The sequence below is a fragment of the Balaenoptera musculus genome, chromosome 10, assembly GCF_009873245.2.
Source record: "Balaenoptera musculus isolate JJ_BM4_2016_0621 chromosome 10, mBalMus1.pri.v3, whole genome shotgun sequence".
NCBI classification, from domain to species: Eukaryota; Metazoa; Chordata; class Mammalia; order Artiodactyla; family Balaenopteridae; genus Balaenoptera; species Balaenoptera musculus.
The window spans coordinates 16,260,373-16,277,896 of record NC_045794.1 but is presented as its reverse complement, the minus strand read 5'-3'; the positions used below and the strand labels follow the sequence as shown (position 1 = coordinate 16,277,896).

At 37.2% G+C, this 17,524-nt stretch overlaps 1 protein-coding gene across 1 annotated transcript; it reads left to right on the top strand.

The window, feature by feature from the left end:
• The first annotated feature begins 491 nt into the window (after positions 1-491).
• Positions 492-2,283, top strand: LOC118902264 (major facilitator superfamily domain-containing protein 1-like). Its single transcript, XM_036866403.1, is given in 2 exon segments — positions 492-1,613; positions 1,616-2,283. Coding segments are annotated over 2 exon segments (1,404 nt in total). The 5' UTR covers positions 492-514; the 3' UTR covers positions 1,921-2,283.
• Positions 2,284-17,524: the final 15,241 nt, after the last annotated feature.

The following is a 17,524-nucleotide window of genomic DNA, read 5'->3' as shown; positions in this document are numbered from 1 at the left end:
GAGGCCCGTGCACCGCGATGAAGAGTGGCCCCCACTTGCCGCAACTAGAGAAAGCCCTCGCACAGAAACAAAGACCCAACACAGCCATAAATAAAAAAAAAAAGAAATACAAAAAACAAAATATATATATATATATACATAACCAATAAGGACCTACTGTACAGCACAGAGAGTTATACTCTGTATCTTGTAATAATCTAACAATGAATCTGAAAAAGAATAGATATATATATAACTGAATCACTTTGCTGTACAACTAAAACTAACACAACATTGTACATCAACTATACTTCAATAAATAAATAAAGAACTAGAACTATAAAACTCTTAGAAGAAAATATAGGGGCAAACCCTCACGACTTTGGATTTGGCAATGGTTTCTTAAACATGAAACTAAAAGTACAGGCAGCAAAAGAAAATTAGATAAACTGAACTTCACTAAAATGAAAGATTTCTGTGTATCAAAAGTACACTATCAGGAGTCACTGTCGTCTCTCGGTCTCCCATCGGCCCGATGGAGGAGGAGGAGGAGGAAGCGAGGGCGCTGCTGCCTGGCGGCCCCAACGAGGCCGGCAGAGGCGCCCCCGTTACCCCCCCTGCCCCCGGGGCGCTGCCGGCCCTCTGCGACCCCAGTCGCCTGGAGCACCGGCTTTTGGTGCTGTTGCTGATGTGCTTCCTTGGTTTCGGCAGCTATTTTTGCTATGACAATCCTGCTGCCCTTCAGACTCAGGTTAAACGGGATATGCAGGTGAATACCACGAAATTCATGATGCTGTATGCCTGGCATTCTTGGCCCAATGTAGTTTTGTGTTTCTTTGGTGGCTTTTTGATAAACTGCGTATTTGGAATACGATGGGGCGCCGTTATGTTTAGTTGCTTTGTTTGCATTGGACAGGTTGTTTTTGCTCTGGGTGGAATATTTCACGCTTTTTGGCTGATGGAATTTGGAAGGTTTGTGTTTGGGATTGGTCGGGAGTCCTTAGCAGTTGCCCAGAATACATATGCTGTGAGTTGGTTTAAAGGCAAAGAATTAAACTTGGTGTTTGGACTCCAACTTAGCATGGCTAGAATTGTAAGTACAGTAAACATGAACCTCATGGGATGGCTGTATTCTAAGGTTGAAGCTTCACTGGGTTCTGCTGGTCACACAACCCTTGGGGTCACACTTATGATCAGGGGTATAACATGTATTCTTTCACTAGTCTGTGCCTTGGCCCTTGCTTACGTGGATCAGAGAGCAGAATGAATCCTTCATAAAGAACAAGGAAAAACAGCTGAAGTTATCAAGTTAACTGATGTGAAGGACTTCTCCTTACCCCTGTGGCTCATGTTTATCATCTGTGTCTGCTATTATGTTGCTGTGTTCCCTTTCACTGGACTTGGGAAAGTTTTCTTTACAGAGAAATTTGGCTTTTCCTCCCAGGGAGCGAGTGCTATTAACAGTATTGTATATGTAATATCAGCTCCCATGTCCCCAGTATTTGGGCTTCTGGTGGATAAAACAGGAAAGAACATCATCTGGGTTGTGTGTGCAGTGGTGACCACTCTTGCTTCCCACATGATGCTGGCCTTCAGGCTGTGGAACCCTTGGATTGCTATGTGTCTCCTGGGACTCTCTACTCATTGCTTGCCTGTGCATTGTGGCCAATGGTGGCATTTGTAGTTCCCAAACATCAACTGGGAACTGCATATGGCTTCATGCAGCCCATTCAGAATCTTGGGTTGGCAGTCATTTCCATCACTGCTGGCATGATATTGGATACTTGGGGATATCTGTTTTTAGAAGTTTTCTTCATTGCCTGTGTTTCTTTCTCACTTTTATCTGTGGTCTTACTCTACTTGGTGAAGCGTGCCCAAGGTGGGAACCTAAATTATTCTGCAAGACAAAGGGAAGAAATGAAACTTTCTCATGCAGAATGAGAAGTTTAAATGACTGTGTCATGAGAATGGGCTGCACACATCATTGGTTTGAAAACTTCCATTTTTTTTTTTTTTTTAAATTTAGAGTTTAGTCGTTAGGAAAAATAATGGTCTGGGGAATTATTATATTTATATTTTGAATACATCTATTTTAAAGTATAACTGTGAGGACTATTTTAGTCTGTGTCTTTTGTATTGCTGAAGAATTCTGCTTTGGAATAGGCTCATCAATGATGAAGTTTAGAAAATTGCATCTGGTACATGCAGGTGATTTTGAGTAAGGACAGTAAATAATGGAAATCTTTGGATCTTGTATTGAGATAATTTCCACAAAGTGTATCTTAGGAATATGGCCTTTTCTTTATCTTAAAGCAAAAAAAAAGTTTTTGAGGGGGTAGAAAGGATATTTTATATAGAATAAACAATGGCATTTTAATAGGCATTCCCTTTTGTAATAGGGAACATTTGAAAGATATTTTTATGAAGTCTCATTTCCACAAATAGCAGATTGTGTTCTGCTCTCTTTAGTTACCAGAAGTTGCTGAGCAGTGACCCTTTTGAGCTTCTTTATTTCTGTTACTGAGGACCCTAATCCCTTAGGGACATAATTTTGTGGTACAAACTTTCTGTATGGTTTTTCTTATAGTCCAATTAATTACTAAAAAACGTCCTGTAAATTATGATAATTGCATATCTACAAGGATAAACGAACATTGCAAAAGAAAAAAATAAAGGTACACTATCAGAAGAGTGAAAAGACAAACCACGGAATGGGGGAAAGCATTTCCCAAACACATATCTGATAAGGGTTTAATATCCAAAGAACGCCTCAATGACAAAAAGACAATCCAAGTAAAAAATGAGCAAGGACTAAGACATTATTCCGAAGAAGATATACAAGTGGACAAAAAGAACATGCTGTCTTGAGTCATTACGGAAATGCAACTCAAAACCCCAATGAGATCCCACTTTACACTCACTAGGTGACTGGTCAAAAATATAAACAATAACGAGTGTCGACCATAATGTGGAAAAATTGGAACCCTCCTACATTGCTGATGGGAATGTAAAATCATGCAGCTGCTTTGAAAAACAGTCTGGCAGTTCCTCTAAAAGTTAAACATAGAGTTACCATATGATCCAGCAATTCTACTCCTATGTGTATACCTGAGAGAATTTAAAAATATATGTCAAAAAAACTTGTACATGAATGTTCACAGCAGCATTATTTGTAACATCCAAAAGGTGGAGACAACCCAAATGTCCATCAACTGATGAGTGGATAAACAAAATATGCTATATCCAAACAGTGGATTATTATTTAATCATAAAAAGGAATTGAAGTACTGATACATGCTATAATATGGATGAACCTTGAAAACATCCTGAGTAAAAGAAACCAGACACAAAAATCACGTATTTCATTAAAACTTATATGAAATGTGTGGAATAGACAAATCCATAGAGACAAAGTAGCTTAGTGCTTTACAGAAGCTAGAAGAAGGGAATGAAGAGTATTATGGGCTCAGGGTTTCTTTCTGGGGTGATGGAAATGTTTTGAAATAGAAATGTTTTGAATTAGAAGTACAACTTCATGAGTATACTAAAACCACAGAATTTTACACTTTAAAAGGGTGAATTTTATGATATGTGAATTACATCTCAATTCTTTAAAATCCAAAGTTTGGGGAAAAAATAAACAGCTAAGGGTGAAAGTCAGGAGGTCTCCGTGGCAGCACATAATCTTATCTCCTGCAGCTGCAGGACAGAAAACGCTGAGGAACAGGCCCAGTACTTAGCAGAGTTCCAAAGAAAATTAATTTCTCAATCCACTATGCCAAGGTCAAGGCTGTTGCTGGCAAAACATGGGACTATGAGATATGGGATAGGAGTCATCTAAGTTGATGCATTATAAATCCAGAATCCATAGACTCCTCTAAGTCCTCCAAGTATGTGTAGAAGTGGCCCACTCCTCCCTGTTAAGGACAAATGCTTCCCACTTGGCTCAAACTAGATGTCGAGGCTTCCCTCCTGCTCCCAAAGGAGACTCAGCAATTTTTAATCTATAGTTGGTACCGAAGCACTTTGGCATCCTTTTGCCAAAGAAGCAGTATGCAAGAAGGGCATCATCATCCTGTCAAGAATAACTGACCCTGATCATCATTAGGAGATAAGGCAGGGTGGAATATATTTGGCACCCCGGTGATCCATTTGGGCATCTCTGGGTATTCTTTTGCCCAAATTTGAAGGTAAACCAGTGAGTGCAACAGCCATAGCCTGAAAAGGGCATGGTGACCAGGGGCTCAACTAGCTCAGAAGATAAGCCAACTAGACCAGAAGAGATGCAAGCTGAGGATGAGGGCAACATATAATAGATAAAGAGATGGGAGTGGATGACTATCAATTGCCACTCAAGCCCAGCTTACTAATACAGACCTTGGTTTATCCCACTAACTATCCTCTTGTAAGCTTCCCCCACAGAAACAGGTCCAACAGAATGCTGGAGGACCTCCTCCCAGAAGTGATACTTAAGAAGTGGATTTAAGTAGCGTAAGGGGTAGACTGAAGTGGATGCTATAATGCGAAGCTCTGTCCCTTCAGGACTACAGACTTGCTTCTCCCACTACAGAAGTATTGTCAGGTAACAGCCCTTAGCCATCAGGCCTTTCTATAAATGCCCTCAGTTAAAGACAGCCTTCTTGCCCAAGGTCACATCCTCTTACCAGGGGCTGCTTGCATTAATGACAGATCAACATGGGGCTACAGCAGCCTGGCCCCCTCAACTTAATGCAGGACAGCTAGGCAGGGCACCCATCCTCTGAGGTTAGTGGTAACTTTTGCCAAGATTGCATCACAGATCTCTCTGCCCAATCCTGCTTCCTTCTCTTCTACCACAGGTGTTGATCTCAAGAGCATTCACTCAATAAACATCCTGTTTGCTGCGGGTTGACAGGTTGTCCCGGCGGACTCAGGCTCCGCAGCCCCTGCTGCCGGGTCGACCAGCTGTCCCGGTGGACTTGGGCTCCGCAGCCCTGACTGCCTGTTCCTTGTTTGTGTCCTGAAGATTAGTGTGCCGAGTTGGTCTGTTCATTAAGATTAAACATGTAAACAAGAACCACTTAAAAAAATAATAAATTTAAAAAATTAAAATAAACATCCTGTTTGCAAATTTCTGTCTCAGAGTGTGCTCTCTAGGCAACCTGACCCGCAACATTTATAATTACACCATAATGGAAAACACTACATTTTAAGCCTCTTCTCTGTAAGTTAATGTTATTTCAGCTCCTCTTAATTCTGGTAATTTATCTTTTAATCATCCTAGATTAATTTACTATGAAACATCACCAATTGAGAACTTTTCCTACATTTTTCAAGTCTCCAAAAGCCTACTCATACTTTCTTTAGTCTCAGTAAATGACCTCACTTCATTGAAATCAAGGCTAAACATTAATTCTCTTAATCTCTTTCCTCCCACTCCTAAATTTCTTTGTGTGCTCAACACATATTTTTATATTTTCTTTCTTTCTCAGATAATAAAGTGTCTCTTTCCATAGCAAGGTTAATTCTTACTACTTAATTCTTTACTCTATGGTTTCCTGACTTCTCCAAAACAATATTTCATCAAAGTCTTTAATCTCTCCATCTGAAAGTTTACTTCCTTTGAGTGTATTAATATCCAAAACATATTCCATCAAAGTCTTTAATCTCTCTATACAAGTTTCTTTCCTTTTAGTCTATAAATACCATTGCTTATTTAAAAACCAAAAACAAAACTTGAGGTCTATCTTGTTTCTCTCTTATTCTTTACCAACAAACAAGGTGGGGAAACGTATAATCACGTATCTACTCCATTTTGAGTCCACAGTTCAATAAACTACAATCTGTATTCTATCCACATCTCTCTACTGAAATATCACTCTGAAAAGTCACCATGACTTCCTAATAGTCAAATCCAATGATTTTTTCCTTAGTCCTTTTTTTTCTCAACCATTCTATATTTTACATCATTTGGTCTTGTCTTATTCTTAAAATTCTTTCATTACATTTTCCAAGAAGCTGTTTTGCCCAGGTTCTCAAACTCTTTAACGACATCTTTTTCAGTTTCTACCCCCCCACTAACCCCGATTATGGGCACTTTCAAAGTTCTGTTCTTGGTTCTTTTCTCTTTCAATTCTAATCTTCCTCTTTTAGTGATCCCTTTTTTCCCCATCTTGAACTAAAAAACTATGATTCTCAAAAGTAAAACCACTAATTTGACACTTTTATTTGGGCTCTAAACTCAAGTTTTTACCATGAAAAATATATTAATACTGAATTAAAATAACTATATTTCATTATGTTGTGAATGTTTCTATTCCCAGTTTACTAAGTACTTATGCTAAATTTGTGTTCAATATAATCAATGCTTTTTCAGGATTTACTGACAATATATATTTTATCCTTTACATATTAGATTCCCTGATAGTCAACTATCTTTGTCTTCCTGAAATAAACCCTGATTTAAAATGTTGTGCTTTTTTTCCAGATTCCTAAATTGATAGGCACAAATGAGACTGACCCACAAACTTTATTGAAACTATCTTCCATTAGGTTTTGTATTAAGGCTATTTTTTCCTATGATCTAAAAATTTTTATAGAATATGAGAAGTGTCAGTTTCATAACAGTTCCAAGTACTTGTCCACACCATCTTCTGAGTCTAGAAAACTCATTTTTAAGGTAGTTCTTAAAACATCACAGTTCTTCCATGGTTTCTCATCTATTCAGATTTTTTAATCTTACATGTCAATTTAGCTAGATAAAATGCAAAACCATGTTTTAAAATACATGACTGGGCTAGCAGGACCCAAAAAAAGAAATCCTAAGAGGCCTAAATTCACATAAAAGTTGGAATCCAGCTGGATAGCTCTCTGGTGATTGGGTTTTAATGGGACTCAAACATAAGGGAAAGAACACAAAGCCTTGATTCTTTACAAAGTAGAAAAGCAAATCAAAGAATCCTGCATAAAAGCATAAGTTAGTGAAGTAAAGGGAAAGAATTACAGGAAGATACCAAATGTATACTGCTGTAGCCTTGGCTCTGGGAGAAGGGGGATAGACATTCCCCCTGGAGAACTCATACTTATAGGCTGTCCCATGGTGGAATCAGAAGTGAAATTTATATTACCTCTGTTATTGGAAAAACTCCAAACTGAAATGAAGTTTAAAGTAGCCCTAGGACAGTAGTGCCCCCAGGCACCTGACAAAAACAAACATTATTTCTGGAGAAATACATTCCAATCCTCTCTCAAATAATTTCCAAATCTAAATTTCCAAGGTTAGGAGCTCAACAACAAAAACAAAGAAAAGAAGAAACATGCAACTATGAGTAAAAACTAGCAGAATCAAGAAGAGAAAAAAATCACACATGCAACAATTACATATATTAGAATGACCAGATACTGAATAAAAAGTAATTATATAATAAGAATATAATTAATAAAAATAAATATATTTATGTAGTAATATAAGAAATAGTGTACTGAAAGTATAAATGAAGGAACAAAATTGACCATGCAGATTTGAAAACCAAATACAACCTCTAAAAATGAAAATATAATTGAAATTAGAAACAATATTGGTTAAAATATATGAATAAACAAAGTAGAAAAGAGAATTAGAGAACTAGAAAATGTTTTTGAAGAACTTATTCAGAAGAATTTCTCAGATGGAAAAGTAGGGAGAAAAGAAGAGCTAAGAAACCAAGAAAACAAGTAAGAAAATACACAGAATGTATCACAGAGAAACCATTAGATGGAAAATAAAAGAGTTTAAGAGGTAGGGTGTATAAGATGAAATAGAGTTACAAGAAAGACTAAAGAGAATGGGAAGAAATTTTTAAATAGATAAGAGCTGATAATTTTCCAGACTTTTTTTAAAGTAAAAAATATATATATATATCCTCACAATCAGGAGGCAACAAACCCCAGGAGGGTAAAATCAAAAGAAATCCACACTGAGGCACATTGTTGTGAAATTATAGAAGACTGAAAACAAAAAGAAGATCTTACAAGTCACCAGAGAGAGAAAATAGATTTCCTACAACAGAATGACAGACTGATGACTAATCTCTCAAAAGTAACAATGGAAGCTAAAAGAATTGTGGAATATCTTCAAAACACTGAGAGAACAATTTTCAGACAGAATTGTATTCCCATCAACACTATCTTTCAAGAATAAAGGTGAAATAAGGGCATCTACAAAAGAATAAAACCTCAAAGAGTTTATTAATAACAGCCATCACTAGAGGAATGTATAAAGTAAGTACTTCATGAAGAAGGAAAATAACTTCTTAGGGAAGGGCTAAGATGCAAGATATGCCAACAATCAATGAAAATGGCAAACATGAGGTGAATCTGAAAAAGCACTGTATAAATCAATAGCGACAGCATCTAATGTGGCAGTTAAAATATTAAGATAGAACAAAAATACTAATCAAAATTTGAGCATTCTAAGTCTTTATATTGTCTAGCAGGAGGGTAACTACAAAAAGATTAGAATAAAGTGTATATATCTTTATTAGTAGAAGAGGAAAATGAGAAAAACAACTTAATCTAAAAGTAGACAATAACAGAAAAGAAAAAAAGCGGGTTGAAAAAAAGGCCCAAATTAAGATGGTAGAAATGAATTCAAGTATATTAATTACAATAAATGTAAATGGAATAAACTATTCTGTTAAAAGATAAAATCAACCATTTACAGCTTATATTAAAACAATTTTAATACATAAAATGCAAATAATAATATCTATAGTGACTAGCTTATGGATTAAAAATTAGTAGAAAAAATAAAATTCAGAGCAAATTAGAATATAACTTGGAAGAGGACTGACATAAAATATGAATGATCCTATAATCATTGAAGGCATTCAATCAAAAGTTAGAAGTCTTTTCATAAAAAGAATCAAGCATTTCTCTCTCCTTTGTTATATAATTATACCTCAGGATAACCAAATAATTGATGGATTATTTCTTTTTATAAAAGTATTCCAGCTAATAAACAAAGAAGAACTTATAGAATTAAACATCATGACTTGAAATCATTAATGAAATAACAAATCTAGGCAATAATGATCAATGGCTATAAAGCTGCATAGAGCAGTCATCATGGGCTTCATTTTAAAAATGGCATTAAGACTTAGAAAAGGTGAGGGAGTTCACCATGTCAATTGCTCAGGGAAGAATATTCCAGGCAGAGGGAACAATCACTGCAAAGGCCCTTGACTAAGTGGGAGTCTAACACTTTGTTAAAAAGTACAAAAAGGAGACCCAAGAGGCTAGGAAAAATAATGACAGGAGATGGAACCAGACTGTACCAGGAGCCAAATAATGAGCAACTGGTTGGATGGAACTGGTATTAGTTGAATGGAGGACGACTGGGTGGAGGAGGTTTGGTAGATGAAATCAGGAGCTTAGTTTTGAATATGTTAAGTTTAAGATGTTTATAGGACATCCAAATGAAGTTGTCATGTAGGCAACTGAATATACAAACGTGGAATTCTGGGCCAGAAATTAAAATGTGGGAACCATCATCATATAAATGGTACTTACAGCCAGGGAACCGCATTAAGATCACTAAGGGAAAGAGACTGACAGAAAAACACAGACAACTAGGACTGAGTTTTGGAGAATGATTCGGGAGAAAATAGCATTTTCCACCTTCTTATATACTGCATACAGTTGTCCCTCATGGATACAGATTGATTCCTGGACGCCATGGATACCAAAACCTGTGGATGCTTAAGTCCCTTACATAAAATGTCATAGTACATTCAGTTGGCCCTCTATATCTGTGGATGTGGAACCCACAGAAAGGAAGGGCTGACTGTAATTTATTATGTATTGTATTTATTTTACAATACTACAAATTATGTATTACAATATTATGTTTTGTATTTTATAAACTATAAGAATGTAAAATCGCATAATGAGGACTTCCCTGGTGATGCAGTCGTTAAGAATCCGCCTGCCAATGCAGGGGACATGGGTTCGATCCCTGGTCCAGGAAGATCCCACATGCCGCAGAGCAACTAAGCCTGTGCGCTGCAACTACTGAGCCTGCGCATCACAACTACTGAAGCCCGTGCGCCTAGAGCCCATGCTCCACAACAAGAGAAGCCACCAGAAGGAGAAGCCTGAGCACCGCAACGAAGAGTAGCCCTTGTTCACTGCAACTAGAGAAAGTCCACGAGCAGCAGAGACCCAACACAGCCAAAAATTTAAAAAAAAAAAAAAAATCCCATAATGAAAGGGATTTTTGTCTTTTCTGTTCTGACCACTGATACATCACAAGGACAAAGAATAGTGTCTTGCTTAGTAGGTATTCAATAACCATTTGTTGATAAGAATCTATGGATTTTGCTTTTCATGTTTGTTTTAGAAATTCTTCCATATGTTGAGGTCATAAAGATAGTCTTCTTTCTTTTTTCTCTAAGTATATTACATATTTGCCTTTCATATCTACTCCGTAATCCATATGGAACTGAATGATGTGAAATAAGGATCTAATTTCATTTTTCACACATCTCTTTTCTACAGAATAAAGTTCAAAATTGTTAGCATAACATTCAAGGGCATTTAGATCTTCATGATCTAAATCTACTTTATCTCTCCTATGTCATCTTTCACTGCCATCCTGTGGAGCCTTAGTTCAAATATGTTAAACTACTAGCAATTCTTGAGCTCTAGACAATGCGATATGATATGCAACAGGAAAATATGAAATTATTAAAAGATATAATCACGTGTGGATCATAAAACTGTACACCTAGAAAAAAAATTTTTTTTAAAAGAAAGGTTTGCTGATAAGAACAAGAGTTAAAATATGTGCATCCATTAAAATGATGTTTGTAGGGAATTCCCTGGAGGTCTAGCCGCTGGGACTCTGAGCTTTCACTGCTGAGGGTCCGGGTTCAACCTCTGGTCGGGGAACTAGGATTCTGCAAGCCATGCAGTGAGGCCAAAAAATAAATAAATGGTGGCAATAAATAGAAGTGATAGCGAGCAGGGAACTAGTGACCACATAAAAATTATTTTTTTAAAAAAATGATGTTTGTAAAGATACCAAATTACATGACACATGCTTATAATATCATATTAAATGATAAAAACAGAATTCCAAATTCTACCTACCGGATTGTTTAAATTTTTAAAAATTAAATACGGAATAAATGATTTAAGAGGCACACTACAATGATAATGGTCAATGTGTTTTGACAGTTGAATTTTCCTCATATGCTAAGTTTTATAAGTTGGTTTTATAATAAAAAAAATTTAAATAAAAATATTTTATATTTGTACATAAATGCTAATACATCTTATCCCTGATCAGAGAACTTTCACCAAATTTCAAATAAGGCCTTGAAAATGGGGACCTTAGGTATAATTTTTCATCAGTCATAACTACCCAAAAAATTGAAACATCCATTTAGGAATCTTAATTCATTCCTAGAAAACAAATAGGTTCATTGCCACTAAGATTAACGAGTCTAAGTAATAAAAATATTTGGGGGAGGGGGGAATTTGTTAAGGTAGTATAATCTGTAAGACATTAAAAATAGCATTTATTGTATGTTTTCTATGCTATAGCTATGAGCTGTACTCATTACTTTAAATATATTATCTCATTTTAATCCTCAGAGTAGCTCTACAACACAGACATCATTATTTGCAGTAGTGGTTAAGAGCATGGATCCATAGCTTTTCATCTTCATGTAGTAGAACCAAAAGAATATGCTTACCAGTAAGTCTTAAACTAAATACTCAGATAACATGAGCTTCTATTTTACACCTGGAAGTGTCCCTGGAGATCACCTACCCCAACATTTTAGAGATAAGGAAATTCCAGTACTCAGAGAGAAAATAGACTTGTTGATGACCACACACCTAGATAATGGGAATGACATCAATACCAGAATTATTGTTTCATCATTCTTTCCACTATACCACACTTCAACTCAATCACTGAATTCAAAACTCAAATCAAAATGATTGAATATTTGCCTTCAAAAATTACCCTAACAGTACACTCCTCCCCAAATGGTTTCTTTTCTGAAAAGATTACACATTATATATATATTATATATATTGATATATATATATATATAAAACACACACACATATACATATATATAGAAATGGTTTTTTCTGAAAAGATTATATATATGTGTGTGTATATATCAATATTATATATATATATATATATGTAGGCTCACATGTCTGTTCACATAGTTCTGAATACTGGAGCTCTTTAAAGACAATACCTGAGGCCACAAACTGATAGTCCACCTGCTTTTTGGGAACATCTACAGAACAATCACTTGAATAGGCAGCACAGTTTTCAATATATAAATTCTCTATTAAAATGTCTATGAAGCAATTCTCCCTTTTGTTGCTAGTAAATGAAAACACTGTATCTTCTATAAAAAATTTCATTAAGGAATGCCATTCATAAAAAGATTCAATTAAGTATATGAAACTTATGCCACTGTGACCTATATTGAGTTGTTCTCTAAGACAAGATAATCTTTTGTTGTTGTTGTTCTGAGCTCATCTCTGGAGCAAAAAGATCAAATTCCATTAAGAAAAACAGCTTTGTTCTCCCAATTAGAGTCCCAGAGGAATGTGACTGTGTGAGATCTCCAGGGCACACAGTGGGAGAAAGACCACTCATGCTGTATCTCTCCACTCCACTCCACCCTCCCACACACACACACTCCTTCCTACACATACACACATACAGTATCCCTTCCATTTGGGATTGACCAGAGTTAACCTTTTTTTTTTTTTTTTTAAAGAAAGGAAATTATCAGAGCATTCATTCATTTTTGACTAAAGACCCAGAAAAGGCCATGCCTTAATCCAAAGCTGACTCACTGAAAATCACAGCTAAATAAATGCTCCCAGGACTGACTGACACGATCCCACCGAAATTGGCCTTTCTCTGAACACATACATTCCTCATCTGCCTCTTGCATCATAGACTCTTCCAGACTATTTGGCTAAAGTTACATCGCTGTACAGAAATCCCCACTTAAGGAGCAAAAGGCCATACTCTGCTTGAATAGCCTCAAATGATGTAAAACTCACCATTACTTCTTGCGGCAATCTGTGCTTTAGGGGGGCAGCTCGACTAGGAATTTTTCCCTGTGTTAGTCACTGAGAGTCTGGTAATGTTTGCTTAAACGTCCCGTGGGTTATTACACACGTCCACATCCACTCAGCAGTAATCATTAACCCCTATGTAAATGGCAGGTTTATTCTCTCATTCATTCCATTTATCCAGCACTTTCTACATGCCTTCATATCTATAGAACCTCCACCTTCAGCCATTAAAAATATGTACAACAGGGGGAATTCCTTGGTGGTCCAGGAGTTAAGACTCTGTGCCCTCACTGATGAGGGCCTGGGTTCAATCCCTGGTCAGGAAACTAAGATCCCGAAAACCTTGAGGTGTGGCCAAAGAAAAGAAAATACATACAACAAAAATCAGGGTGTAGGCATTTGAGACTATAATTTTTTGTCATCTAGAAATGAAGTATTTTTTCTTTGTCAGTCATAGACTGGTTTCATCAGAATTATTTTGGTTAGCTCTGGGCCCCCCCTCTAAAGATTATTATTCCAAAAATCTAGAAAGTCAAATTAAAAAAAAAACTCTTCAAGAGATTCTGATATACATCTCAATTTTAGGCACCATGGGTCTAAATAACTTCTAAAGTCTCTAAGTGTGTCTTCAGTATGCTCCAATCCAGAATCACACTACACTTATTAGTATTTACGCCAACTATGTACACTAATTGTGAGTACCACCCTACAACTGTGAGAACAAGCCTTCTCAGTTCCCCACTGTTGCAGGTTGGGCTCCATGGGAAACAGGTTTTAGGTCAGAGATTAGGATTCAGGAAGTTTACTGGCGGATGTGAATTGTCGGGTAACGAAATGAAGCAGGATTGGGCAGAGGGAGAAACTGGGTTGAGATACCACCGCGAGAAAGGCTGAAGCTGACTCACAGGGAGCTCTGAGGCTGGAACAGTTCTCGAGTTGTTTCAAGTTGGGACAAGGGGACTGGGTTTTATACCTGGTGCTAACCTGTCACTGGATGTTTCCCTACCCCCCGGAAGGGATCATGAACTTGGCGAGGTGGCTTTCTTCAACCCAGGGCTGCCGATGGCTAAGCTCCTCAGCCCTGAAGGGGGACCTGGGCACACATCACAACATCTGGTTCACCTACCTTCACAAGAAACAAGATGGTAAGAGCTAAGCCAGAGCATTTCTCAGCCAAGAACCAGCAGGGTTTTTTTTGGTTGTTATTTTTTCTTCTGTTTTAATTGATGTATAGCTGATTTACAATGTTGTGTTAGTTTCTGCTATACAGCAAAGTGATTCTGTTACGCATATGTATACTTTTTTATTTATTTTTTCTTATTTTTAGAAATTTATTTTTTATTTATTGGGTCTTCGTTGCTTCACGCAGGCTTTCTCTAGTTGCAGTGAGCAGGGGCTACTCTTCATTGCGGTGCACAGGCTTCTCATAGTGGTGGCTTATCTTGCTGCAGAGCATGGGCTCTAGGCACACAGGCTTCAGTAGTTGTGGCACACAGGCTTAGTAGTTGTGGCTCGCGGGCACTAGAGCACAGGCTCACGAGTTGTGGCACACGGACTTAGTTGCTCTGCTGCATGTGGGATCTTCCTAGACCAGGGCTCGAACCCGTATCCCCTGCACTGGCAGGTGGATTCTTAACCACTGCACCACCAGGGAAGTTGGTACATTTTTTTTTATATTCTTTTCCATTATGGTTTATCACAGGATACTGAATATAGTTCCCTGTGCTATACAGTAAACCTTGTTGTTTATCCATCCTATGTATAACAGTTTGCATCTGCTAACCCCAAACTCCTAATCCATCCCTCCTTCTACCCCCCTCGGCAAACACAAGTCCGTTCTCTAGGAGAACCAGCAGTTTTTAAGTTGCCGAAAAGAGCACAACATTACTATCTTTCACTTCCTCCAATTTCAAGCACTGGATATTTATGGAATGACTCACCGCTAAAATGAAGCAGGAATGTCTATGTGAAATTATTTCTAACCCCTCAAATGGCACTTCTTAGGGTTTCTTCATGTTTATAGTTTGATCAGTCAGAATAAACTGCTTCCAAACTGGTCATTTTATTTGTTTAAAAGATTTGTAATTAATACATGTATTTCTCCCTTAATGTTTCTTCGGAAAGAGACAGGAGAAATCCTGATTCTTATGACAATCACATACTACAGCCCTTTCACAAAGGGTTGCAATGAACAATCATTACAATTTCTCGGGAGCCAGGAAATGGCCCTTTTCCCTAACCTGCTGATTCAATAGATATATTAGACAAATAGATGAGATCATATCTTGGCACCTCCAAATCAGACGGGGCCCTTCAGATGTCTCAGGAGATCACAACCTGCTATGAGAAATGGATGAGGGTGCAGGTAGGATGTTCAATACTACACTTAGGAGTCAAATATCCTTGGTCTAAGTTCTGCTTGTGCTGCTTTTAGCTTCTGATACTGAACATTTCACTAAGTCTCTGAGTCCAACTTTCCTTGACTAGTAAAATAGGGATTACACCACATTCATCAGAGTTGTCATAATGATGACACAGGACTTTGTACACACATGCAAAGGCATCACCCCCATCCTGGAGTCCTCCATAATTGTATTTCTCTGCACTATCTTTACAACCAGCGTACAAGCAGCTTGAGGCAGGTATTTTCTTAAATCTCCGATTTAGACACATCACAAATCTTGCATATGATAATAAAACTACTTACTATGTGCCATGTACTATGGCAAGTGCTTTACACGCATTACCTAATTTAATTCTTCCAGCAAATCTATAAAGTGGATTCTTGTATCACATATTCCCATTTTACAATGAGGAAAGTGAACCTTAGAGGGATCTGAGACATTCCAACCATCATATAATGAGTAAAAGCAAAGCCTTTACAGCCTCTCACTCTGCTTCCCTTCCTCTTCTTAAAGCTGTCAAAAGAGTAGAGACAGGAGAGAGAGAACATTTCTGAAATTCTCTGACACCATCCAATCTTGAAGCCATTAATAAAAATATAATTTTTTATTAGATGCCAAGTGTTACTTTTAATACTTTTTAGTTTAGTCTGTAAATAGATTTAGTTTTGTTTTGGATTTTTTTGTGTTGGTTTTTGTTTTTGGTGCAAATAACATAGGGATTTTTTCACCAAGAGTAGGGAAAGAAAGAAATTGCTGCTCCACTGTCAGAGACTGAGCAAGCAAAGTTAGGCTGAAGGACACAAGAGGGACCAGAACCAGCACCACCTATTTCCATCCTCAGCCAAACAAAAGGGACACATCCTACTAATAAGAGGTTAATAACATCACATTCACAGATGAAAGATAAACCATTATAATCCCTTCAGGGCTGGACTTTCAACTAAGCTACATTTTGTGTAACACTTTGCATTATCTTCTCGCAAAAAAATTACATTTTGAAATGCAAGTTAGAAAAATACAGAACACATTTGGAATACACTAGAAGCTTACACAAGTGACTTAATGTTAAAATTTAGTGTGCACATGAATTAAGTGGCATGTTGTTTTTAAAATACAACCCCTGAACCCCATCAGAATTGCTGACTCATAGATCCACTGTAGAGCTATGAAATCTGCATTTTTAACAATCACCATGACTGGTTCTGATGCAGGTAGTTCGCAACCATATTTTGAGAAAAAAATGGATTAAAAGAAAATCTTAAACCAGCCAGTGGTTTATATCCACATATCATAAAGTGAAATAAATATTGTATCAATATATACAAGTGTGCACTTCTGAGGCCTCAGTGAGGAAGAAAGAGGATGTGAGTGGAAAAGAAATCTCCTAATTAGAACAAAAGAAGGTCATGGATATGGAAATGGAGCTCATAACTCCTTCCCCTGAGGGACAAAACTGTAGACTTCGTAGTACAGAAAAATAACTTTGGCCTCAGGCAAAAAGGAAAAGAAGGTACAAAAGGGTCTAATTCGCTACCAGGAGCTGGTCACTGCTAAATAGACATTTCTCCAAAGAAGATATACAGATTGCCAACAAACACATGAAAGAATGCTCAACATCATTAATCATTAGAGAAATGCAAATCAAAACTACAATGCGATATCATCTCACACCGGTCAGAATGGCCATATCATCAAAAAATCTACAAACAGTAAATGCTGGAGAGGGTGTGGAGAAAAGGGAACCCTCATACACTGTTGGTGGGAATGTAAATGGATACAGCCACTATGGAGAACAGTATGGAGGTTCCTTAAAAAGCTAAAAATAGAACTACCATACAACCCAGCAATCCCACTACTGGGCATATACCCTGAGAAAACCATAATTCAAAAAGAGTCATGTACCACAATGTTCACTGCAGCTCTATTTACAGTAGCAAGGACATGGAAGCAACCTAAGTGTCCATCGACAGATGAATGGATAAAGAAGATGTGGCACATATATACAATGGAATATTACTCAACCATAAAAAGAAACGAAATTGAGTTACCTGTAGTGAGGT